Source organism: Gymnoscopelus braueri, assembly GCF_963280865.1.
Source record: "Gymnoscopelus braueri genome assembly, chromosome: 22".
Lineage (NCBI taxonomy): Eukaryota > Metazoa > Chordata > Actinopteri > Myctophiformes > Myctophidae > Gymnoscopelus > Gymnoscopelus braueri.
In genome coordinates, this window is record NC_137624.1 from 44,212,688 (window position 1) to 44,239,752 (window position 27,065).

The 27,065-nt window shown below is 40.4% G+C and overlaps 1 protein-coding gene across 2 annotated transcripts in view; it reads right to left on the reverse strand.

Moving 5' to 3' along the window:
* Window positions 1-9,674: 9,674 nt before the first annotated feature.
* LOC308077930 (phosphatidylinositol 4-kinase alpha-like) overlaps window positions 9,675-27,065 on the reverse strand; it is a 123,263-nt gene continuing 105,872 nt past the window's right edge. For both annotated transcript variants that reach the window (XM_080418939.1, XM_080418938.1), the window contains exons 45-54: window positions 22,833-22,903; window positions 22,195-22,267; window positions 19,238-19,418; window positions 18,441-18,545; window positions 16,995-17,120; window positions 14,313-14,433; window positions 12,597-12,756; window positions 12,051-12,140; window positions 11,091-11,174; window positions 9,675-10,466 (exon numbers count right to left, since the gene is read on the reverse strand). In XM_080418939.1, the coding sequence (XP_080275065.1) occupies window positions 10,415-10,466; window positions 11,091-11,174; window positions 12,051-12,140; window positions 12,597-12,756; window positions 14,313-14,433; window positions 16,995-17,120; window positions 18,441-18,545; window positions 19,238-19,418; window positions 22,195-22,267; window positions 22,833-22,903 (1,063 nt within the window). In that variant the 3' untranslated portion in view covers window positions 9,675-10,414. The remainder of the gene's footprint in view (window positions 10,467-11,090; window positions 11,175-12,050; window positions 12,141-12,596; window positions 12,757-14,312; window positions 14,434-16,994; window positions 17,121-18,440; window positions 18,546-19,237; window positions 19,419-22,194; window positions 22,268-22,832; window positions 22,904-27,065) is intronic.

Genomic DNA, 27,065 nt, shown 5'->3' on the forward strand with positions numbered 1-27,065 from the left:
AAAACTTAGTATTTAAAAAAATAATAATGTTGTAGTATTTTTGATTATATAAATACCCCCAAAAAAGCCAAGTTAGGATGTTGTGCAACATGTTTAAAATGTCATACTACCTCCAAAAACAGACACGATGGCCTCACGGTCTCCCTGTGATATCTGGCGCCCCCACCAGGCCGAGGGCCCGGCCCCGGTGGACCCCGGGTCTGGAAACACCGACGTAAAGGACGAGGAGGAAGATGCAGACCCCGAGAAGAACCAGCCAGAAGACGATCATCATCCCACCAAAGAAGAAGAAACGGACGCAGAACGCTCCCACCCACACCTCCCACACCACCACGCGTGTTCCGTGTGTAACCTTCTTCTTCTTTTTTTTCTTCTTCTTCTTCTTCTTCTTTATTAGGATCCCCATTAGCTTCCACAAAGTGGTCGCTAGTCTTCCTGGGGTCCTCACATACATAACATGTATACAATAAAAACAGACAATAGTTAAAATTGTGCAATATAACTAGAAAAAAACAGACAAATTATAGTTATCAGCAAAATAAGTCACTCTGCATATGAAACAGAGACAACAATAACCAAAAAAAAGTCAATACAGATTGTTCGCAAAATACACAAAAAACAATAATGTTACTGTACCAAAAATGTGAAAAACACAAATTACATCTATATAGGACTCAATTTATGTTTAAGTAACTTTTTAAAAGAAAATCTACTTCTGGTTTGTTTAGCATTTATGGGGAGCATATTCCAAGCTGAAAACCCTCTATAATGAACAGTTCTTGTCATACTATTTAGGTTGTGGCTTGGCACTACCAGATGACCTGAGCTCACTTGACGAGTGTAATGTCCATGACAGATACCTGAATTTAATACCTGTTCATGAAAGAAGTGTGGTGTGTTGTTCCAGATAACATTATGCATGAATAACAAAAGACAATATTTTAATTTAACCTCTACTGTACAGCACGAGAGAAGCCGCCACTGGCTGCTCGCCGGCGCCCCCCCAACCAGGGCCTCCTTCCCGTGCGCGCTCTGCGGGAAGCTGTTCACGCAGCGCGGCACCATGACGCGCCACATGCGCAGCCACCTGGGCCTCAAGCCCTTCGGCTGCCCGGAGTGCGGCATGCGCTTCACCCGCCAGTACCGCCTGACGGAGCACGCCCGCGTCCACTCCGGGGAGAAGCCCTACGAGTGTCGGCTGTGCGGCGGGAGGTTCACCCAGCAGCGCAACCTCATCAGCCATCTGCGGATGCACACGCTGCAGAGCGCCTCCTGAACCTCCCCTGCAGTGGTGGAAAGTAACTAAGTACATTTACTTAAGTACTGTACTTAAGTACAATTTTGAGGTATTTGTACTTTACTTGAGTATTTCCAATTTCCAATACTTTTACTTCTACTCCACTACATCTCAGAGGCAAATGTTGTACTTTTACTCCACTACAATTATTTGAAAACTTTAGTTACTAGTTACTTTTCAGATATAAACTATGATATTATGAAACATACATTAACCACTTTAGCCCTATTTTTTGGTGCGACGCGTTGTGAGCTTGTAGATCTGCTATTTTCAAATATTTAGTACTTTTACTTTTGGTACTTCAAGTACATTTTGATGCCAATACTTTTGTACTTTTACTCAAGTACATTTTTTATTTTGGACTTTTACTTTTAACAGAGTATTTTTATATTGCAGTATTGGTACTTTTACTTAAGTAAAACATTTGAGTACTTTTTCCACCACTGCTCCCCTGTTGCTTCATTTAGGCCAGCGGTTCCCCAAAAGGGTTTCAGCTGAGACCCAAAAGATACATTTTGGTGCATACATTTTGCAGATCTACAAGCTCGTACGACCTTGTAGATCTGCTATTTTTTGATAGCCAATGTGTAAAATAATGCTTTTTTAGCTCAAATCAAAAAGTGACACAGATGCGTTCCATCATGAGGACAACAGCTAAACTGGTCACTTGTAGTGCAGCTTGATAAAAGCTTTTAATAGTTTATAAAGCTCTAAATGGTCTGGCACCCTCCTACCTCTCTGACTGCCTAGAGAGATATGTTCCAAACCGGGCCCTCAGGTCTTCAAGTGCTGACCTGCTCGAGGTGCCTACAATGACATATAAAAAATACGGTGAAGCAGCATTCTGCTTTTACGGACCGACAGTGTGGAATAAACTCCCATTACACTTAAGACAGGCAGCCTCTGTCGATAGCTTTAAAGCACAGCTCAAGACCTATTTCTTCACTCTTGCTTTTAGCTGATTCTTTGGTTGATTTTTAATTCCTCACTGTATTCCCTATTTTAATGTTGTTCTATGCCTTTGCTTTTGCCTTTGCTTTTATTTTATTTTTTTAGTTTGCTTTATTGTTAAATTGGTTCTAACTGTAATTGTATTCTTGCTATGTAAAGCACTTTGAGCTGCATTTCATGTCATGAAAGGTGCTATACAAATAAAGTTTATTATTATTATTATTATTATTTTCAAATTCATCAAAATGTATATTTTTTTTAATTGAAGAAATTACATGTCAACCGAAACGTATTTGCATTTCTTTGTTGGGTTATAAATGACACATAGTAAAAAATCCCAGTGTTATTTAGTTTTTATCCGAGTTTTAAGATGATTGTACTGTTGTGAGCTTATAGATCTGCCATTTCCAAACATGTTAGTACTTTCACTTTTGGTACTTTAAGCACATTATTACCAAGACTTTTGTACTTTTACTCAAGTTCATTTTGAATTCCGGACTTTTACTTGTAACAGAGTACTACTGTGCACTTGAACGTATTAATGCAAATCAATTAGCCTGTTCGTATGAATAATATTCCACTGACATTATGATCAGGAATGCACCGTTAGAGGGTCAAGTCAAACATAAAGTTGTGAAACTGTGAAAAGACAAACTTGGATGTATAAAATATAGCATAGGCCTACATGTGTTTTCTCCTTTTGAACGTTCAATGTAACTAACTTGCTTGCTTTGTTACACAGTTATATAAACATCTTTGAATTTAAATGAGTAAATGATCGTTTTTAATAAAATACTACATTTTTTGGGCCTATTTTTTATATGTGTCTGGCCCTAGCAGCTTAATACTGCTGAGGCCAGACACATGAACGAGCAAAGACGGTTTGGAGCAATGGGCTCGACTCACGAGCTTGCGCACAGGGGTTGAGCCATAGAGTTAAAGGAGTAGTTCACCCCCAAAATGACTTTTTTTTTCTATTGATTACTCACCCCATGGAGCCTTGAATTCATGGATATTTTTTTGTTTTTGTCGCATTCCTTCCTTTATTATTTGATTATAATAAATTTAGCCCCATTGATTCCGGTAGGAGACACAAATGCATTTGTGTCTCCTACCGGAATCAATGGGGACACATTTATTATAATCAAATTATTGTCTTAGGAATGCCACAAAAACAAAAATAAATCCATGAAATCAAGGCTTCATGGGGTGTGTAATTGATAGAAAATAAGTCATTTTTTGGGTGAACTCCTCCTTTAAGGGTTGAGCACGGCGGTGACGCTACTGCGCATGCCAGACGTCACGCAGAGTGACGCAAACCGCGTCACAAAGGCCCCAAAATTAGGCCCCGCCCGTCACATTTCCCAACCCGGAAGAAGAAGGGGGTGCAAAGGGATACAAGTGAAATGGGCGGGATTTCAGATCCTCTCTATTATTTTTAACTCTACAGTTGCACCGCCTCACACCAAGTTCAAACTTAGCTTAGTTATAGCTTAACCCTTTAAGACCTGAGGCAATTCTTAAAAATGTTTTCTAAATCTTAACAGATTTTTGAAAAAACATTAAAAAATATTTTTTTTCACGATTTTTCAAAAATAGCAGATCTACAAGCTCATAGCGCGGCACTCGGTGCCGCGCTATGAGCTTGTAGATCTGCTATTTTTGAATAGCCAAAGAAATCTAAAGTGACACAGATGCGTTCCAGGTATTAATGGGTTAACCCATTCAATCCGGCGACGCGTCTCTGACATTTTAGATTTCTTTGGGCTATTCAAAAATAGCAGATCTACAAGCCCAGAGCGCGGCACCGAGTGAGCTTGTATATCTGCTATTTTTTTTTGAAAAATCGTGAAAATGTGTGCAAATCTTTGAAAATATATAATTCAAAAATATATATATTTAATGATTTGCACAATTTTTCAAAAATAAAAAATAAAAAAATAGCAGTGCCGCGCTAAGAGCTTGTAGATCTACTATTTTTGAATAGCCAAAGAAATCTAAAATGACAGATACTTTCCCGGCTAAATGGGTTAAATGGCTTTTTAAAAGGCATTTAAGCTATAACTAGGGCTAAGTTTGAACTTGTGAGGAAGGTTGGTATGGGGATGGGAACTGACGCAGTGAAAGGCAGTGATGTGAAACAGACAGAACAGAATTAAACACATTTAATCTGTGACAGAGATTTGAACAACCGATTCATCACATAATCAAAGAAACGCCAGAACATGTACAGTTACAGTACTTCTCTCTACAAACAGCACTAACGTCTGATTTATACTTAGTTGTGTGTGTGGCTCGTGTCCCTCCCGACTCCCTGCACCACAAACGGCAGATCTACAAAGTACAAGCTCATAGCTGGTGTGAGCTTGTAGATCAGCTAATAATGTATATATACACCAGTGGTTCTCAAAAGTGGTCCCAGGGCCGCCAGAAAAACAATATAATTCGGGCATTAAACATTTTAAAACGTATATAGAAAAATTATAATAATCCAATCACAATTATTCAAGATGTTTCAAAATAACATCGCGATCCGTTGTCAACTTTTTGTAGATCTGCTATTTTTGAATAGCCAAAATATGAAATAGGGTCAAAGTGGTAAAATGTATTTCGATGCCAGTATACAGTATGAACACATTTTGCTGGGGACCGCCTGGACCCCCCCCCCCCCACCCCTCAACGACCCCACTTTGAGAACCTCTGATGTATATTTTACTGTATGTAACTCTAACCCACGAGCAACTACAGTAACTAATCAGAAATAACGGGCAAAGTTCATTTACCCACGATCACAGACAGACGTGCACACGGTTACGTAAACACACACACACACACACACACACACACACACACGCACACACACACACACACACACACTCAGTGGTGGAAAGTAACTAAGTACATGTACTCAAATACTGTACTTAGGTACAAGCTCACAACGCATCGCAACGCGTTGTGAGCTTGTAGATCTGCCATTTTCAAACATGTTAGTACTTTTACTTTTGGTACTTTAGGTGTATTTTGATGCCAACACCTTTGTACTTTTACTCAAGTAGCATTCTGAACACAGGCCTTTTACTTGTAACAGAGAATTTCTACATTGTGGTATTGCTACTTTTACTTAAGTAAAAAATATCCGAGTACTTCTTCCACCACTGGACACACACTCATAAAACAGACGACACAACCAAATGAGCAGAAAGTATCAGGTGTTCATCTTCAGCTTAGAAATATACAGTATTGCTCAATTAGGGGGGGGGGGGGGGGGGGTGATATGAACTATAGCGTCAGTCATTCAATCAATAAAAGATTGAACTTATATCAAGAAATGTCAACCATGATGATGAATACAGTAATAACACCTCCCTATACTGTCTGTCTTTAGGTTTCTTTACAAGCAATTCAAAATATGTTTTGAACACTTAAAGGGTTCACCTTCTAAATAAGATCATTACCGACTCACACACACACGTAAGAATTCATAGAGATACAGTGTTTCACACAGGATTTAGTAAACCATTATTTGTTGTACACTACACACATGAATATGGATCATAATATACAGGGTTGGTTATATTGCATAAGGTCGTGTTGTTCTCAAGTATAACACTATTGTTCTTCCGTTTGTGCCACAAAGTTAAAGAGAAATGGCTTTTTTTTTGGTGGTCATAATAGTCATATTTTTTTAGTAACAAGAGAAACTAGCAAAACCCCCAAATCTCAGAGCTTCAAGTACAGATTTGGACATAAAGGTCATAATATTATTAATGTCTCTGTTGTACACAGAGTGGAATGTGTCTAAACAACACCCAACATAATGATAGTAAAGGGTTAATAGGCAAACATAACGTAATAACGACGCTCGTATCCGGACGAAATAAACCTGTTCATGGTCAGCTTAAAAACAAGACCTATACGGTTAATAAAATATATTTAAAGCTAAAAGCCTGACTGACTGTCGTACGAACGTGAAGAAATAGCCGATCTACAAGCACAGCTTGAAGATCTGCTATTTTGGCTGCGTGACACCAGCGTCCTATGCATTTAAATCAAGTATATAGTGTTAATAGATAAGATAGTTAATTTCCACCTATATAACGACATGGTTAACCCACTTAGACCAGGAAAGAATCTGTGTCATTTTTAGATGTCTTTGGCTATTCAAAAATAGCAGATCTACAAGCTCATAGCACGGCACCGAGTGCCGCGCTACAAGCTTGTAGATCTGCTATTTTTCAAAAAAATCTTGAAGGTTTGTGCAAATCTTTTGAATATGTATATTTTTTTAAAGCGAACATTTTTTACTCAAGTCTTTGCTTCTGGGGGATTCTACAAATGTCTTCTAAACCCTACAGTTAAAAAGAAGAAAAACTTATATTTTTATATCAGTGGTTCTCAAACTTTTTCATGTCAAGGACCCCCAAAACGTATGTGGCCACGGACCAAGATTTGAGTCAAAAATGTTCCCTTTAAAAAAAAAAAGCACACATTTTCACGATTTAAAAGAAAATAGCCAAATAAATCTCAAAATGACACAGAAGCTTTCCCGACCTTAATGGATTAATGAGGTGATACTGCAGCTAATGACCACTAGGGGGGGTTTGATCACAGCTCTATCAGAAGGAAGGAATGGAGCCTGATATGTCTGACTTCAAAAGTAAACATCAGCTAAAACAGGCCATTAATATGTTTTTAGTCACTATTCTAACTTAGCTTTGTTCCATCAAATCAAAGACGGTATGATAACTTTTGATCGTTGTGTGATTTAGTAAATAATGGTATAATAATTTGTATTTGATTTGATGAATTAGCTTTAAATGTAAACTGGAGAGAACATTAAATTGATTGTGTACTTATGATTTAAGTCAATATAATCTAACCACTGATAATCCTATATACGTATAGCTGACCGGGGTCCCCCAGGGTTCTATGCTAGGGTTCGACCAAGTATTTCCTTCAACGGCCAAATGCGAGGCGTTGTGAGCTTGCAGATCGGCTATTTTCCCGCGAATATATTTGGTGCGTATCGAAAAACAGACACGCCACTAGCACAGAGCCCTGAGGGACTCCGGTTTTAAGTGGTTAACTGATCAGTTGATTACTTTTCAGTTTGTTCTATTCAATCTGAGTTGTCCTGATTGTATACAGATGAGACCAATGTAATACAATGATATATATATATATATATATAGATATAAAGTGCTTAAAAGTGAATGACAGCATCATTATAAATAACAATATACTGGAACCTGCGTTTAACAAAACAAAATAAAAACAATAGCGGCTAAAAGAGTAACTTCATGGTCATCTTACCTAAACTGTGACACTCGTCGTGAAGGCCAGGGGTCTTCAACGGGGTTTTTTCCAGGCCAAGGACCCCCTTAGCTGAGATAGAGATGAAGCAGGGACCCCCACCCACTACATATTGTATAAAATTGTGTTGCAGATGAAACTTTTTCTTGGATTTCCAAGATAGAAGTGTTTACTATCAACGTGTAGTGCTGGATTCATGTTAAAGGGATAGTTCACCCCCAAAATGACATTTTTTCTATTCATGGATATTTTTTTGTTTTTGTCGCATTCCTAAGACAATAATTTGATGTCTCCTTTTTGTCTCCTACCGGAACCGCTGCTTAAACTTGTACTTGATCTGACCCCCACCCCCAACACCAGACCTCTTTGCTGAAAATAGCAGATCTACAAGCTCACAACGCCTCGCGCTGCGAGGCGTTGTGAGCTTGTAGATCTGCTATTTTCGGCTAATGTTCCCACCAGAATAGGCATGCTAGGGTTCAAGTGGTTAATGTAAAAAACAATAAGTTCCTATCACTCAAAGATTTGGCGACCCCCCCCCCCCTCTGTAGTAACTCTGAGGACCGCCCTCGGGGTCCCGGGCCCCCTGTTGAAGACCCCTGGAGTAGGCTTTAGTTGCGTCACAAATTAACAGCAAAACACAGAACGTTAACAACAACAACAACGCTATAATAACAAACTAAAACCTATAAAAGGGGGCGTACGTGATATTTCTTTTGGTCAAAGTAAGCGTTAAAGGACGACTTCACCGCTTTTCAACCTATCTTCATATAATTGGTCCTCACTAATACTCATGATAAAATGGTACCATTTTTTTCTACTCGGTCTGTGTCTCAGAGGAGGGCTGTGGACAGTTCAGAGTCCCGTCTACCAGTGACATCATCAATGGGGAATCCAAGCTAATAGAAACTGCAGGCTTTCTATTCCTGGAAAGTTGCAATGCAATAAAAGAAGTCATTGTTCTGGTGTTGATAAAAATCTAAATAAAAAATGTGAAATCTTGTTGGAAAAAAAAAATCATGCCTAACGATGATGTCACTGGTAGACGGGTTTCTGGACTGTCCACAGCCCTCCTATGAGACACAGACCAAGTAGAAAAAAATTGTACCATTTTATCATGAGCATTAGTGAGGACCTATTATATGAAGATAGGTTGAAAAGCGGTGAAGTCGTCCTTTAAATAGCCGTATATTATAATAGTAATAATCGCTGTAGAGTGTTTATTCAGTACCAGGGTTCTCACCGTCTCTCCAACTCTTAAAGTAAAACCGAAAACACATTTTCACGTTGGGATACCGACTTTGTCCATTCGAGAGAGAGAGAGAAATCTCATTACAGTACAAGGATACAGGATACAAACGAGTGAAATTGTAAAGTAATAATAAACAGGAATGAGCAGACAAAAAAAATGGAAATGGAACTTTATAAAAAATGTACGCAGATAAATGCTCTTTGTGAGGTTCTCTCTCTTGATTGGATACAATTTGGTATCCCACAGCTGAAACATGTATGTTCTGTTTTACTAAAAAAAGCTGAGGAGACAAGACGAGAGAGAGATCCATTACTGAACAAACACTCTATAGCAATGATTTACTATCGGAATATAAAGCTTTCACTTTTTAACTAAAAACAAAAAAGAAAACGTTTTTATTTTAGTACAAACATATCACGTAAACCCCATTTGAAAGAAACACATGTTCCGTTAGTGATAGTCAAGTGGTTCTTAGACAAACTCGAATGTTACAAGTTACACGTATTATCACCCGTAACGCGACTGTGTTTTTTTTTTTTGTTCTATTCTCTAAACTTTATACAGAATTTCAATGACAATCAAAACTGCGCTGAGGGGATAATCTCAGATCTCAGTCAACGCGACAAAAGTGTGAAACTATTGTAACGAGCCAGCCAGTTTCCCTCCGTTTTTCACCACTAGAGGATGCTGTATCTCAACTATTGCACGCCTCTATATTGCTTGTTTAGTATTTTGTCTTCATTGCTTTGATATTTAGAAACAGTGGTTTTAGAACAAGTGGCTCTCAAAAAATAGCAGACGTACAAGCTCGTAGCGCGCCACTTCCTGCCGCGCTACGAGCTTGTACGTCTGCTATTTTTTGAACATTCACTGAAAAATCTTGAACACACTTTCTTTTTACCAGCGGTTATTTTAGTCCTATTTTGTGACGTTTTTTTTTTAATCGTGAAAACCAGGATGACATTGTAAAGTTCATCCAGTACGCAGTAAAGATTCTCAGTGTTAATTTATCAATTTGACCAACTCTGAGAGGGTACCACATGTAACCAAATGGACCCGGAGTTAAAGGTTTCATGACATGCTGGTTTTACAAAACATTAAAAGGTCTTTATCATGGTCCTTCAAACGTGTATTAAAAGGTTTTAACTGAAAAATCCACTCGAGTGAGCCATGACAGGTTTGTTTCTCTCAGTGCTCTGAGGCCTTTTCAGCTGCCCCCCCCCCCCCCCCCCCCAAAGGAGAAGGATAGGGGAGGGGAGGAGAGGGGCGGGATTAATGGACTGTGACATCAAAGTCAACAGGCCAATCCCAACACTTTTCTGAGCCTAATTATTCAGAAAACCCCAGACCACAGAAAATACACTGCATGTTCAAAGTTCCGTTTTTTTGGGGTGTAATCGAGGTCAGAAAACCTATAAAATAAATAAAAATAGAAATTTGATGTCACGAAACCTTTAAAACACTGAGGATTTTACTGTGCACTCTCTACTGAATCAAAGCTTTGCGTCCTAGTGGAACCTTCCCATGTTTTGAGCAGAAATGGTCCTGTTTCTGTACAGTATGTAGGACGCAGAGGTTAGGCAGCAGGTACAGTAGGTCCTTCAGTATGGAATCTGGTTCTGGTAATACTGGAGCATGTCGTACGTTTTGCTCCTGTTGAGAAAAAAGAAAAACATACAGTAACATCAGTTCAAGATCTCTTTATTTGTCATTTTGTTTTCCATCTGCAAGCAGCTTCAGGGAAAAATGACTACGAGATTATGTTTCTCCTAGTTAAAGACAGCAAATAAATTCGTAAAACAATAAATGAATACTGCATCAATCCAAATGAATAGATCCTAAATAATTCATGTCATAAAAAAACAAGCATAACCAGGTAAAAACAGTAAAAGAAAAAACTAATTCAACTGCTCTTCAGAAATGTGTGGAATTGTATTTTAGGGTGCCACAGATATTAATCCGATTCGTTTTTTCTGAGCTCTCCCAGGGTGCGAGGCTCTCAATTTTCGAGCGGCAACGCTTCGAGCGGATTTCCTAATGACCAGAGAGCACCCCAAACAGAGAGCATTTACGAACTCAGCATACATAATAGAGTATTATTACGGTTTGTGAAAATATCAACATGGTGTGTATCAATTATTGTGTGTATTACACAGTGTCAATGTCATGCTCACTGCAGTAATAGGAGCTTAAAACAAAACATAGAAAATGAACACTCATGTGACAGTAAAGAAAAATAAGGGATTTATATATAAAAAAAGTTCTCGTGTATCTTACCTGCTGCTGAGGAAACAGCTTTGTATGATTTTGATGATGTAGGCGGCTGCTTCCTTCTCACTCATCTGAGGGTTAAAGCGTCCTCTGAAAAACAAACAAACATACATGGTCCGTGTTGACACTGAAAGCCTCATTTATACTCAGTCGTGGCGACGGTGTCATGTTGCCGAGAACGGCCGAGCTTGCAGGCCGAGCTTGTAGGTCTGCTATCCTCGGTGCAAGACACCTTCACAAGACCAAGTATGAATTGAGAACAACAATTGAGGCTTAACTCATATAGTGCCAATGACGTCTTTTGACGGACGTTTTCAGTGTGCCATTAGTGCCAATGACGTCTTTTGACGTCACCTAAAAAATAAAAATAAATTCAAAATAAAGATTTTAATTTTTTTTTGTTTGTTATTTTTTATCCTTTTTAATCTCAAAGGAACTAGGAGAAAACGATTTTCAAAAAGTTAATGCTCCATCCACTTCAATGTTAAAATGTAAACGGAATTTTTTTTCTCCGTTTGATCCATAATGCCTTTGGCATATGGATCAACAAGCTTGAAATAAGCCTGGCAGTGAATGAGAGAACCGTGTTGATTTCATCGACTAAAACTATGACGGAAAATGTTTGTCGAACTACCTTTTTTCACTGACAAAAACTAAATAAAAACTAAATAAAAACTAAGCTATGATGACTAAAACTAAGACTAAATATATTGACAATTTCGTCAACAAATAAAAACTAGACTAAAATGTTAGTGAGGATCTAGTGGAGAAGAGATCCAGTAGAACTAAAAGACAAGTCATTTTATGTTTGGTTGTGCTCGGGTGTTGCACTCTGAAAATAGCAGATCTACAAGCTCTCAACACGTCGCGCTGCGACGCGTTGCGACGCGTTGAGAGCTTGTAGATCGGCTATTTTCAGCATGCAACAAGTGTAAAATCACACACACACACAGCTGTAGTACTCACTTGAGGAGTTTAATGGTTTGTCCCCTGAAACATGGCAGTCCAGTGTCCAACATGAGAGTGACCAGAGAAACCACAGCATCCATGTACGGTCTGAAGGTCACAGTGAGACACAGGACATAACATTATGTACGGTCTGAAGGTCACAGTGAGACACAGGACATAACATTATGTACGGTCTGAAGGTCACAGTGAGACACAGGACATAACGTGTCAGCAACAATGTTTAGAAACCTTGGCATCCACTGCTAACCACCTAGCAGCCACATAGTAACCACTTTAGGAACCATTGACCACTTCACCCATTTTCAACCTTATCTGTGGAACCGAGTCAAACTAAATGTAACGCTTCAACTCCTACAATCACTACTACACTATAGACATTATAAAACAGATGTATTGTAAACTAACTACAATATAGACATTATAAAACAGTTGTATTGTAAACTAACTACAATATAGACATTATAAAACAGATATATTGTACACTAACTAATTACCATATAGACATGACAGAACAGAGGTATGGTAGCTCATAACGTGTCTCACCTTACGGCCAGGTATCCGCGGACACACATCTCCATGAACCATTTGAAGGGCGTGGCCTCCATCTTCCCGCCCATGATCATCACCATCTCATCGGTCAGCTTGATGTCCGGCTCCCAGCCCAGGTTACCTCCAGGAGAGCTCTCAAACATGAAGCCAAAGTCTGTGCACACACACACACACACACACACACACACACACACACACACACACACACACACACACACACACACACACACACACACACACACACACACACACACACACACACACACACACACACACACACACACACACACACACACACACACACACACACACACACACACACACATAATCAATCGACTGTATTGTCACCATACAGTTATAGGTAAAAGTGAGGTGAAACTCTTGTTTATGCAGGCTTTCACGTTAGCAGTTCAAGGGGTAAAAAGAGAAGCAGCATGTTAAACTGTATCATGTCATTTATAGAGGTCCTAAATCACATTTAGTGCATTCAATAAATGCCACAGTTATGACGAGTATACAAAAATAATTGCGATATTCTCAAATAATTGCGATTAGACAATTATGTAATAATTGTGACAGGCCTACTAAATGCACGACACAGACATCAGATCTGGAACTAGGGCTGGGAAATAAATCAGTATTATATCGATATTGTGATATGAGACTCGACATCTATTTACCATACGACACAAGTGTTGTCTTTATTGTTGTTATTTTTTTTTATCACATTGGCTGCCAAAGACGCATATCTGTGTTCTAATTAATTTATCGCCTGGCTGCCAAAGACGCAGATCTGCGTTCTAAAAAAAAGAAAAAAAAAAAAAAAACCCAAAGACCAAGGAGATATGATTTATCGAAGATTTAAACTCCTATCCACTTCCTTGTTAACTTAAAACTTAAAAATTCTGTATCTCGGCTCCTGAGTACTTTTTTTTTCAATGAAAAATCTCTGGCAGGCAACAGCTAAAAATCTGAAATAATTGGCAGCCAATGTGTTAAGCCTGATTTGATACTTTCAAACACGTTGTGAGCTTGTAGATCGGCTATTTTAGCACATTTAGAAAAATGCAGAAAGACGTCACAATATCGAGGTATAATAAATTGAGGTATTTGGTCATAAATATGCTGATATTTTATTTTGTCAATATCACCCAGCCCTAAAAAAAAATCACACCCTGTGTGAAGTGGGCGGTGTCTTGCTAGCTAATCACAATACTGAATGGAGTCAACCAATCATGTACAAAAAAGGAAATACATTTATTGAAACACTCTTTATGATGGAAGAAACCATAACTTAAAAAAAACAAATTTATGTTTTTTTTAAAGTTATGGTTTCTTATATAGGGCTATGCACATGTGTCATGTGACACTGGCCAATCACAGTCCTGAATAGACTGTGATTGGCCAATCACGGTGCAGGGTTAGGCGGGGTAAATTTTTGTAAATTTTTGTAATTTTTTTTACATTTTTGGCCAATCACAGCGCAGGATTTGTTGTACAAATATCCAAACCTCACTTATAAGGGCGGTTTCACCGCCCAAAAAATAATCACTATTAGCGCAGCGACTGGATATACAGTAGACCAGCTTGGTTCCACAAGCTAGAAAAGTGTGTCTAATACCATAAAAATCGAATAGATACATCATATAAATGCTGTGTATAATATGTTCAGACTTGGTATTTAGGTGATATAAAGACAACAAGCAGTACCTATATGGATGAGATGGCCCTTGCTGTCCAGCATGATGTTACCATTGTGTCTGTCTTTGATCTGAAGCAGGAACAGCAGCAGGCTGTAGGCTGCCATGCTGCGGATGAAGTTATAGCGCGCCTAGTGGAGAGAGAGAGGATGACAATTACACATGATTCAAAGCAGGGGTCTTCAACGTTTTCAGGCCAAGGACCCCTTGGCTGAGAGAGAGAGATAAAGCAGGGACCCCCATTATATATTGTATTGTATTAAAGGGTAAGACCACTTTGGTAGAGGTTTGGGTTGTGTAGTTACCTTGCCATGATGTAACCCCAAAGGTGGACAAGAAATCAAAAATAATTTCTCCATCGATTAGAAATTGATAATTCAAAATATGCTCCTCATTGACTTACATTGTACGGTAAAACAGCTCTCAAAGTCACTCTTTTAGCACATAAATGAACCCAAACATAGCTGATTCAGACAATATAGAGCATCACCAAACCCAGTACTGTTTGTTTTTTTAATAAAAATGTCAACTTCCTGTTGATTTTACTATTTGAAGATCTGGATCCGGATCCGCGGATCCAGTCCAGGTTTTCTACTTGTTAAAAATGGCAAAATCAACAGGAAGTCGACAATTTTATTTAAAAAAACAAACAGTACTGGGTTTGGTGATGTTCTATATTGTCTGAATCAACTTTGTTTGCGTTCGTTTAAGTGCTAAAAGAGTGACTTTGAGAGCTGTTTTACCATACAATGTAAGTCAATGGGGAGCATATTTTGAATTATCAATTTCTAATCAATGGAGCAATTATTTTTGCTTTCTTGTCCACCTTTGGAGTTACATCATGGCAAGGTAACTACACAACCCAAACCTCTACCAAAGTGGTCTTGTCCTTTAAAAAAATGTTTTCCATAGATTTCATACGCAGCTTTCATAGACTTGTTTCACAGCATCATGTTGGATCAATGTTAATGTGTATTTCCTGACATTTAACCAGGCACTTAAACAGCACTTAGTAAACCTGACCTTTCACTCTGTACTTAGTCTGCTCTTTTTTCACCCCTATACCAAACCACTTTGCCGGAAATAGCAGATCTACAAGCGCGGCGCGAGGCGTTGTGTGCTTGTAGATCTGCTATTTTTGGCTAAAGTTCTCCTCAGGATAGGGATGCTTGGTTGAAGTGGTTAATGAAAAATAACACAGATTCGGCGGACCCCCTTTAGTAACTCTGAGGACCCTCTAGGGCAGTGTTTATCAACCTTTTTTGTGCCAAGGCACACCTGGCATAGCCAAAAGATCCCCGGGCACACCTAGATATACGGTATATATATATATATAATTATATATATATATATATATATATATATATACGGTATATATATATATATATACACACACACTAGGGGTGTTTTTTCATTTCATGAAACGATACGATACGATATTGGGCACACAACTTCGATACGATTTCGATACGATACGATACGCACTTTTTTATTATGAAAATATATGGGGGAGAAAAAAAGCAAATGCAAACAAATATTTCAGTTTTTGCATTATTCAGATATGCGAACTTGTAGCTTTTCAGCTTCCACTAGCCGTTTTGAATCCAAATAGGGCAATAGTGTGACACCTGACCCGAGAAAAAACAGCATGTTGTCACCCTTTTCACCTCGGGGCTGTTTCTATGCCTGATTATTATTATTGTAAAAAAAAAAATATATATATATATATTTTTTTTTTCAAACCTTCTTCAAACGGCGCGGCACACCTCAGCAGTAGCCCCGGCCCAAAATTGGGACGTTTGCCAGGGTTGATAAACACTGCTCTAGGGGTCCCAGACCGCCTGTTAAAGACCTCTGATTTAAAGTATTTATGAAGTTATAGCGCGCCTAGTGTGGAGAGAGAGAATGACAATTTAGACATGATTTGAGGCCTTTAGACACAGTGGTTTTCAACCTTTTTCATATCAAGGTCCATTATTTATTTGGCATTTGAGCCTCGGAACCACCGTTTGATGACATTTAGACTCTCAGACCGAAAATTTAGAATATTTTAGATAACAGGCAAACGTTGATCAAAATAACAATTCTTCTACATTCTCTAATTATGTGACTTCTTGTAAATTAAGAAATGCAGTCAGATGTTTAACACACACACACACACACACACACACACACACACACACACACACGCACACACTTTAGAGCAGTGGTTCTCAAAGTAGGGTCTGGGGACCCCCAGGGGTTCTTGGGGGGGTAACAGGGGGTCCCCAGAAACAGAAATATATATAAATATAAACATTTTTTAACTCAAATCTTTACTTCTGGGGGTCCCTGACACAAAAAAAAAACGTTTTCAGATGGGGGTCCGCGGCCAAATACATATCAATTTGGGGGTCCTTGACATGAAAAGGTTTGAGAGCCACTGAGATAGAGGGTAAAGATGTGAGGGGTAAAGGGGTAAGTAGGGGTTAACCCATTGATACCTGGAACGCATCTGTGTCACTTTAGATGTCTTTGGCTATTCAAAAATAGCAGATATACAAGCTCATAGCGCGGCACCGAGTGCCGCGCTATGAGCTTGTAGATCTGCTATTTTTGAAAAATCGTGAACAAATATTTTTCTGTTAGGATTTAAAAAACATTTTTAAGAATCGCCAGGTCTTAATGGGTTAAATGAAGATCCTTTCCACACCTTCTGGAAGGCCAGGGTGGACTCGTCTCCGTACTGGTTCCTGAAATAGTCGTACATCCCGAAGTCTGTCTGTCTGCCCAGCTGGTCCCTGGACTTACAGTCCGGGATGCACTCGATCACACCACACTGAAACACACAATGTGTATGTTACATACACACTAGAATCATATCATCATCATCTGTAAATACAGAATGCCACAGCTCGGTCCTCAACCAGCTAAAATGTTCACATGCAGGGCCGGACTGGGACCAAAATTCAGCCCTGGCATTTTGGTTCGGACCGGCCCACCACCCCCCGGGCCGTTTGAGCGTTTCACTGTTTCAGCCCAGCCCTGCACATGAACTCTGCAGCCGCACTGAGGCCCCTGCTGGAAAGCATCTCAGCCCAAACATTAACGTAACTAATAATTGGGCCACGCGACCCTGAAATGACCGTAATAATCCTAAAACGGGAGCGAAAATATTAAAAAAAAAGAAAAAAAAGAAGAAAAAAAAATGTTTCTTTTATTTATTTTTTTGGCCCAGCGGCCCACCGGGCATTTGCCCGGTACGCCAAATGGCCAGTCCGCCGCTGTTCACATGTCTCCCCTCTTCTCCGCTTCCTCCATTGGCTCCCAGTTACTGCCCTCACAGAGTACAAAACACTGCCGTTGTCCTACAAAGCAGCCAAAGGTATGACACCCCTGTATCTTCAAAGCCTGATCCAACCCTACAACCCCTCCTCCCGCTCTCTCAGATCAGCTCACAGAACCTTCGCTAAAACATCCAGGACAACGCTCCACACGTCCCAGACTCTTCTCCATTTTGGCTCCCAAACTATGGAATGAACTCCCCGTTGCAGTTAGAACTCATCTTCTGCCGTAGTCTGAATACTCACCTCTTCAGCCTCCACCTCAGCCTGTAACACTTGACCTAGCCTTGATGACTTTGCAGGATTATGCAAAGGCTAAATGTAATTTAGATAGCATGTTATGTAAACAGATGCCTGGCATCCTATAGCGTGTATAGTTTCAATGCACAGATTATTTTTTTAATATTCTACTGTAAGACTGATGATAGGTTCTTGGTTTACCTATCTATGATCCTACATTATTATTTCTATGCATTTGATGTATATTACCTTGTGTCGTCCTTGCTTACTGTAAATCACTCTGGATTAAGAGTGTCTGCTAAATGCCTAAATTGTACATCTGAGAATACACAGGGGTAGGGCTGCAACAGTTCATGAAACTGGTTGATTAAATAGATTATCAAAAAAAAATACAGTTTTAATAAAATAATATATTTTGGGGGGAATAAAAATATAATTTACAGTTTTTCTTTCTATTTTTGTGTTGTCATAATAGGTGACAACATTTTTCAAAATAGCTACATATAGCCGATCGTTGTTGCATGGGGCTTATATCTAATACAGGGGCATTTAATATGATGACAGAAGGTTCTTACCCCCGGGGCAGTAGCCACCACCCTGTAAGGGAACACAAACAGATCCAGTCCCACCAGCTGGAAGATGTTCTTGAACAGACCGATGATCTGCAGAGCCAGCATGTCCTGCAGGGGGCGTGAGAGAGAGACAGACGTGGGGTGAATGGGATTAGCTTAATGTGTAACAATGAATGAATTCATCTTAATGTGCAAACATTGTTTTCTCACTCAACAGTAAACAAACCAACATACAGTATAAGTGTATACACAGGGTATCTGCACATTTATAAAGTGACCATTTAATGACGTTTAAGACCTATTTAATACATACACATTGCGAGGCGTTGTGAGCTTGTAGATCGGCTATTTTCACAAAAATGTATCCGCGGAACCGAATCAAACTAAATGTAATGCCTCAACTCCTACAGGTGTGTGTGTGTGTGTGTGTGTGTGTGTGTGTGTGTGTGTGTGTGTGTGTGTGTGTGTGTGTGTGTGTGTGTGTGTGTGTGTTAATTTTAAGGACCCCCAGTTTGACATGCATTAGGGCTACGGACCCCCATTTAATGGCATTTCTATCTCTGGGAACCCAATTTATATTGTATAATCAATGTTAATTTAACTCTAACGGGTCCATTTGGTTCCATTTGTACACTCTCAGAGTTACAGACCCATAAGGGTCCATTTGGTTCCTATCCATCATTTAGCTGGGGACCCCCTGGAACCCCCTCAAGGACCCCTGGGGGGTCCCCCGGACCCCACTTTGAGTGTACCAATGATGTGCACAATGATGAGAGAAGCAGAGGGATGGTGAAGCATACCTGTCTGCAGTCGTCGCCCACTTTAAAGATGGCCGCCTGCCACATGACCCTGCGCGCCGCGTCCGCGTTCTCCTCGCCGTCGTCCACAGAGTCTGAGGGACACCTCATGCCCTCCTTCTCCAGCTCGCTCACCCCGCAGCGCTTCACCTTGAACTTGGCCAGGTAGGGAGCCTTGGCCGCACTGCATGATGGGAACAAACAGACAAACAAACAACAACAAACATCATACATACTGTGGTGGGATTGTGGATCAGTAACTGATGAGGCCATATAGGAGTCGGAGACAATATTCTAGGTGGTGATGGTTACGCTTTAATTTACATGAGATCATGGGGAGAAGTACGTTAATCCATTAACAACACATTCCCCGCCAGAGGGGTTTTACTTCCCCCACTGCCATCATTGTTTTAACCTTATTTAACAATTTTTTAAGTAGTCACAAAATATTTTCCGTGATCACCGTCCTCACGGTGATCCCCTCATTACACACACACACACACACACAGGAGTCTCGTAGAATCGTGGAAAAAAATTATCCGATTGCGGTAATCCGTTCCATAATTGCAGCCAGTTGAAAATAGCATGTTTCACCCAAAATAACATGGTCAAAAAAATAGTACACAGGAGCCGAGATACAGGATTTTAAAGTAATAAGTTAACCAAGGAGTGAACGGAGCTAGAAATCTTTGGATCGCGATATCTCTGGTTCTGTGTGGATAAATTGAAAAAAGAAAAAAAAATTAACAACGGTTATACTCGTTGTTGGCGGTAAACGGGTGTATTTTTCAACAACGGTTATACTCGTGTTTGGCAGGTAATGTGTTAAGACCGGGAAAGCCTCTGTGTAACTTTAGATTTCTTTGGCTATTCAAAAATAGCAGATCTACAAGCTCTTTTTTTTGGCAAATCTTTATATATATTTTTTTTCTTAAAAAGCGAACATTTTTAAATCAAATCTTTGCTTCTGGGGGGTCCCTGGAACAACATATTTTGAGATGGGGGTCCGCGGCCAAATACATATAATTTTGGGTGGTCTTTGACATGTAAAAGTTGGAGCACCACTGATACAGCAACATACTGTTAGGATTTCATATACATTTCATACACAGGTATGTATTTGGCCGCGGACCCCCATCTCAAAATGTTTTGTTCCAGGGACCCCCCAGAAGCAAAGATTTGAGTTCACGATCTTTCAAAAATAGCAGATCTACAAGCTCATAGCACGACACTCGAAGACACGCTATGAGCTTGTATATCTGCTATTTTTTTAATAGCCCAAAGAAAAATATGACAGATGCTTTTCCTGGATTGAATGGGAATTCATGGATATTGTTTAGTTTTTGTCTCATTCCTAATAAGACAATAATGTGATGACCAGCAGACCGGTAGGAAGCGGTTCCGGTAGGAGACACAAAGGAGACTCTTTGTGTCTCCTACTGGAACTGCTGCCGGTCATCTGATTATTGTCTTAGGAATGAGACAAAAAATAAACAATATCCATGAATTCAAGTCTCCATGGGGTGACTAATACATAGGAAAAAAGTCATTTTAGAGGTGAACTATCCCTTTAATAATAATAATAATAATAATAATAAACTTTATTTGTATAGCACCTTTCATGACATGAAATGCAGCTCAAAGTGCTTTACAGAGGAAGAATACAATTACAGCTAGAACCAATTTAACAATAAAGCAAACAAAAATAAAATAAAATAAAATAAAAGCAAAGGCAAAAGCAAAGGCATAAAACAACATTAAAATAGGGAATACAGTGAGGAATTAAAAATCAGCTAAAAGCAAGAGTGAAGAAATAGGTCTTGAGCTGTGCTTTAAAGCTATCGACAGAGGCTGCCTGTCTTAAGTGTAATGGGAGTTTATTCCACACTGTCGGTCCGTAAAAGCAGAATGCTGCTTCACCGTATTTTTTATATGTCATTGTAGGCACCTCGAGCAGGTCAGCACTTGAAGACCTGAGGGCCCGGTTTGGAACATATCTCTCTAGGCAGTCAGAGAGGTAGGAAGGTGCCAGACCATTTAGAGCTTTATAAACTATTAAAAGAATTTTAAAATCAATCCTAAAAACAACCGGGAGCCAGTGTAGTGAAGCAAGAACTGGAGTGATATGTTCTCTCATCCTAGTTTTAGTTAAAATTCTGGCTGCCGCATTTTGAACAAGTTGTAATCTGTCAGTTGTTTTCTTTGGCAGGCCAGAGTAGAGTGCGTTGCAGTAATCAAGCCGAGAGAAAACAAAAGCGTGGATCAGCGTTTTTGCATCGTCTAACGACAGATAGTCTCTAATTCGCGCAATATTTCTAAGATGAAAGAAAGCAATCTTGGTGACATGATTAATGTGTGTATTGAAATTCAATTCAGAATCGATAATCACCCCCAGGTTCTTTACTGTGGTGTTACTTTCTACAGCCAGGTTACCAAGTCTACTTGTTATTGATTCTCTCTGCTCACTGAGAGAATCAATCTCTCTGCTCACAGTCTGACCCAGATGGGCGGTGTAAAGGTACAGTAGATGGGTGGTGTAAAGGTACAGTAGATGGGTGGTGTAAAGGTACAGTAGTACTATCAACGAGCACAGGGATCAGACCATAGTTATACTGTAGCTGCTACAAGGACAAGCTGAACCATAACAGATGTAACAGGCTGTAACATAAACAATAGCTATCAAGACAATATCATGTCATATCATAATGTATTATATATGTACTATAGGTGATGGTAAAATATAAAGGTTAGATATAAACACATGGATTAAAGCAAAAATTAAATCTTGCGACTGAAGAATGTTTGTGTCTTAGGAAAAAAATGTTTTGTGTGGGGACTGCGGTGGAAAATTAGCATCATTGCTAAATCTGGTGTATTTACATTACATTAATATGTATTGTTCATTAATATGCGGGTGTCCTGTCTAAATAAACAAATCAATAAAATGAAAGTGGGCTTACCTCTGCATAGGGGTTCCTGACTTGTAATCAATGTCCAGGACTATGGCTTCTGGGTTGCTAGGCAGATAGCAGCCTAGTGAGACACCACACACACACACACACACACACACACACACACACACACACGTATATATAATAGACATCGGAATTTGTCGTCTAATCATTTTAGTTGATTTAGTCAACAAACGAATAAAATTGTGTTCGTTTTGGTATCAGACGAGAAGTGAACATTAAGTTGATTTCACAACGGCTATTGAAAGTTATAAGAGTTATAAAGAGTTATAACTAGAGTTGCATGGAAATAAGCATAAAAAGACAGTCTTAGTCAACTAGGACCAAAATAACAGACAACAGCAGCCCTATGCTACTTTACATCAATCAGTAAACAAATCAGTACTTTCACACAGAAACGTTTCCACAGACATTCCCTTAGTTAGGTTACTGCTACTGTAGGTCTTATGAGAAAATAACATGTGCATGTTTATCAGAGTTGCTATGACTATGGCTATGACTATGACTATGACTATGACTATGGCTATGACTATGACTATGACTATGACTATGGCTATGGCTATGACTATGACTATGACTATGACTATGGCTATGACTATGACTATGACTATGGTCAGCATGGTTACCTGACTGTAGTTTGATCTCTGACAGGGCCTTCAGACAAGCTCTCTTCCTCTCATCACCCTTTGGGACCGACCTGAAGGAAAATATAAACAAACACACCAGGGACACAGGCTGAATAACCAGAACCATTCTTATTTCCAACAGACAGATGACTTACATTACATTACATTACATTACATTACATTACTTTACATTACATTGATTACATTACATTACATTGCATTACATTACATTACATTACAGTACAGTCATTTAGCAGAGGCTTTTATCCAAAGCGACAATAAGTGCATTCAACATAGGTAGGGAACGAAAACTACTAATCACCAGAAGCATTAACCCATTGAGGCCTGGTGGTTCCGATTCTGCGAAATGTCTTCTAAAACGGTTTTCTGGTTTCTATATCAGTGGTTTTCAAACTTTTTCATGTCAAGGACCCCCAAAATGATATGTATTTGGCCGCCGACCCCCATCTCAAAATATTTTGTTCCAGGGACAAGAATATATATATGTATACATATATATATATATATTCAAAGATTTGCACACGATTAAAAAAAAAATAGAAGATCTACAAGCTCGTAGCGCGGTCTGCCACCTCGGGGCGACTGATTGCCTCGTCACTCAAGGATCCTTCTGGTCGATCCACACGGTCACGACTCTTTTCTGTTCTGGCCCCACAGTGGTGGAATGAACTTCCCACTGATGTCAGGACAGCAGAGTCACTGCCCATCTTTCACCGCAGGCTGAAAACCCACCTCTTCAGGAAACACTACCCTTCCTCTCTGCCTGGCCTACTTGTTGTTAACTAGTTGTACGAACGCTTGTGTTATTGTTGTACTGTTTACTGGATCTTGTTTAGTCGATACACTTATTTGTTTTAGCTCCTGCTCATTTGATTTTGCTATTGTTGTCTCATCTGTTTAAGGAAATAGGTAGCTGATATATTGCACTTTTACCTTAGCGCTAGGTATACTCTTGGTTGCTTGTTTTTGCAGAAAATGCACTTCATACTTCTGTTGATTAGTAGTTTTGTTCCCTACCTATGTTGAATGCACTTATTGTAAGTCGCTTTGGATAAAAGCGTCTGCTAAATGACTAATGTAATGTATATCTGCTATTTCTGAATAGCCAAAGAAATCTAAAGTGACACAGATGCGTTCCAGGTCTTAATGGGTTTTAAGTGCATTCTCTTCTAAAACAAGCAACTAAGAGTATATCTAGCGCTAAAGTAGAAGTGCAATATATCAGCTATACCTACTTTCATAAACATAAACTTACGCAGAATAGGTAGTTCTGACTAGAGTTCTCAAATTCTGCACGAACCCGACCCGACGTTCTTTATCTATCTATCTATCTATGAATCTATGAATCTATGAATCTATGAATCTATCTATGAATCTGTGGTAACTTCACTCCAAGAAGGAACACACTCACGCTTTGATATCTTTGAGATTCTTTATCTTAAGACTCGTAGGTGACAATACAGGTACAGAACACTGTGGCGGTAACAAACATAGCTACATGTTAGCGGCTACATTTCCTATCTGCCGGTAGCACCGGAAGTAATTCCTTTTAACCCCCAAACCTGTGATACTAGAATTCATGGTTAACAGCTCCCTCTGCAGGTATGATGAAGAATAGTAATAATAATAAATGTACTTTACAACACCTCTCTCCCCTTAGATTTCAACTTCCCCATAAATGTTAAATACATCTGAAAAAGCAAAAACATTTATCTTTTTTTCTTTTTTTTTACACCTTCACAGATTACACCAGTGCATCATTAGAGTCTTTTTTTTCATATATATATCAAAACCCAAATCTGTCGGGAGGTTTACGGGCACGCTGTGACCTGCGCACCACCCCGGGTGTTTCCGCAGTCACCACTGACGATGGTGATTTGAGAGGGTCTGGTGCTGGTGACATGAGAGGGGTCTGTGCGTGTGTGGGAGAATGTTCATCCTGTTCAGGGGGCACAGACACCTCTGCCAGTGTCTCTCGCTCGGGTACAGGCACAGTGGCACCTGTTCCCTCAATAGGGTAACTCACCAACGGTAACTGTGTGACTGTCTCTGTGTCTGGACCTGCATCATAACGCAGGCGCACATGGTCCTGATGTCTGCGGAACTCCCGTCCGTCCCTCAGCTTGACAACATGTGAGACTGGACCACTCTGCCTAAGGATAATCCCAGGCAGCCATTTCTGGTTGTTGTTATGACTGAAATCCTTCACATAGACATTGTCACCTTGTTTTAACTGTCTCTCTCGTGCATGTTGATCATGTCCTTCCTTCATTTTCTCCTGTTTTCTCTCCACCTTTGCCTTCAGGTCGGGACGCAGCAGGTCCAATTTTGACTTGGGCCGACGCCCCATCAACAGCTCGGCTGGTGTGCGTCCCGTTGTTGTCTGTGGAGTGAGGCGATAATTAAACAGGAAACGTGATAGTCGTGTGCTAACAGAGCCTCCTGTCAATCGCTTCAGTCCTTCCTTCACTGTCTGAACAGCCCGCTCGGCTAGGCCATTTGAAGCAGGATGGAAAGGAGCCGTCCGGATGTGATGAATGCCATTCTGCTGCATGAACTCACTGAACAGCTCACTGGTGAACGTGGGGCCATTATCACTCACGAGAGAATCAGGCAAACCATGAACTGAAAACACTTGTCTTAGTTTGTCTATGATCATGGGGGCTGTAATGTTGCTCATGATGTGAGCCTCTATCCACTTGGAATGAGCATCTACCATTATAAAGAACATATGTCCCATAAACGGGCCTGCAAAGTCCACATGTAGCCTAGACCATGGACGGTCTGGCCACTCCCATGGGTGAAGTGGTGCTGGTGGCGACATGTTCTGGTTGATCTGGCATTGTGTGCATGATTTTACCCTGTACTCCAATTCCAGATCCATTTTCGGCCACCAGACATAGGATCTTGCAAAGCTTTTCATTCGAGACACACCTGGATGAGTCTCGTGAATCTCCTCCACAATCCGTGGACGAGCCGGGGGCGGTGCGACCACTCTCGTGCCCCAGAGAATGCATCCATCTTGCAAACTCAGTTCTGTCTTGCGTTTTGCATAGGGTTTAAGGTCCTCACCTTCCACCACACTGGGCCACCCTTGCAACAAGAAAGTCTTAACTTGGGACAGGGTTGGATCTCTCTCTGTCCACTGCCGGATCTGTGTTGCCTTCACAGGTGTCTCTGCCACTCTCTGTAATGAAAACACAGTCTCGGGCGGCACATAAGTAGTAGCAGGTGTATCAGGTAAAGGCAGTCGACTCAGTGCATCAGCATTTGAATTATCTTTACCTGCTCTGTACACAATAGTATACTGGTATGCGGACAAGGTGAGGGCCCAACGCTGTATTCTGGCTGAGGCAAGCGGCGGGATGCATTTAGTCTCGCTGAACAGGCTCATCAGAGGTTTATGGTCCGTATGAATGGTAAATGGACGGCCATACAGGTACTGGTGAAACCGTTTTATAGCGAACACAATGGCCAGCCCCTCCTTGTCCAACTGTGAGTAGCCCCTCTCGGCGGCGTTCAGGGTGCGGGACGAGAAACCAATAGGCTTCTCAGAGCCATCCTCCATTATATGGGAAAGGACTGCCCCCACGCCGTAGGGCGAGGCATCACAGGCAAGCGTGATCTCTCTAGCTGGGTCATAATGAACAAGCAACTTTGTTGAGTGGAGGAGCCCTTTCACTGCCTTGAATGCTCTCTCCTGCTCTTCACCCCACTGCCACTTAGTGTCATTGTGCAGCAACTGGTACAGTGGGGCCAGGACCTGTGACAGGTCATGTAAGAACTTGCCATAATAATTTACCAGACCTAGAAAAGATCTGAGTTCAGGTACATTCTTGGGACTTGGTGCCTCTTTGATGGCTCGCACTTTGTCCTCCAAGGGCCAGAGCCCCTCTGCTGTGATCTTGTGACCCAGGTATGTTACACTGGGCGCCATGAACACGCACTGCGCCGTTTCAAACGCAGCCCTGCGTCAGACATCTTCTTCAGCACCTGCTCTAGGTTAGCCAGATGCTCCTCCTCCGTGGCCCCTGTGATCAATATGTCATCCAGATACACTGCCACGTGAGGAATTCCCTGCAGCAAGGTGTCCATTGTTCTTTGGAAAATGGCGGGGCTGGACGCCACTCCAAACACTAGGCGGTTGTACTTGAATAACCCCTTGTGTGTGTTAATTGTGACAAACTCTCTCGACTCCTCGTCAAGCAGCAG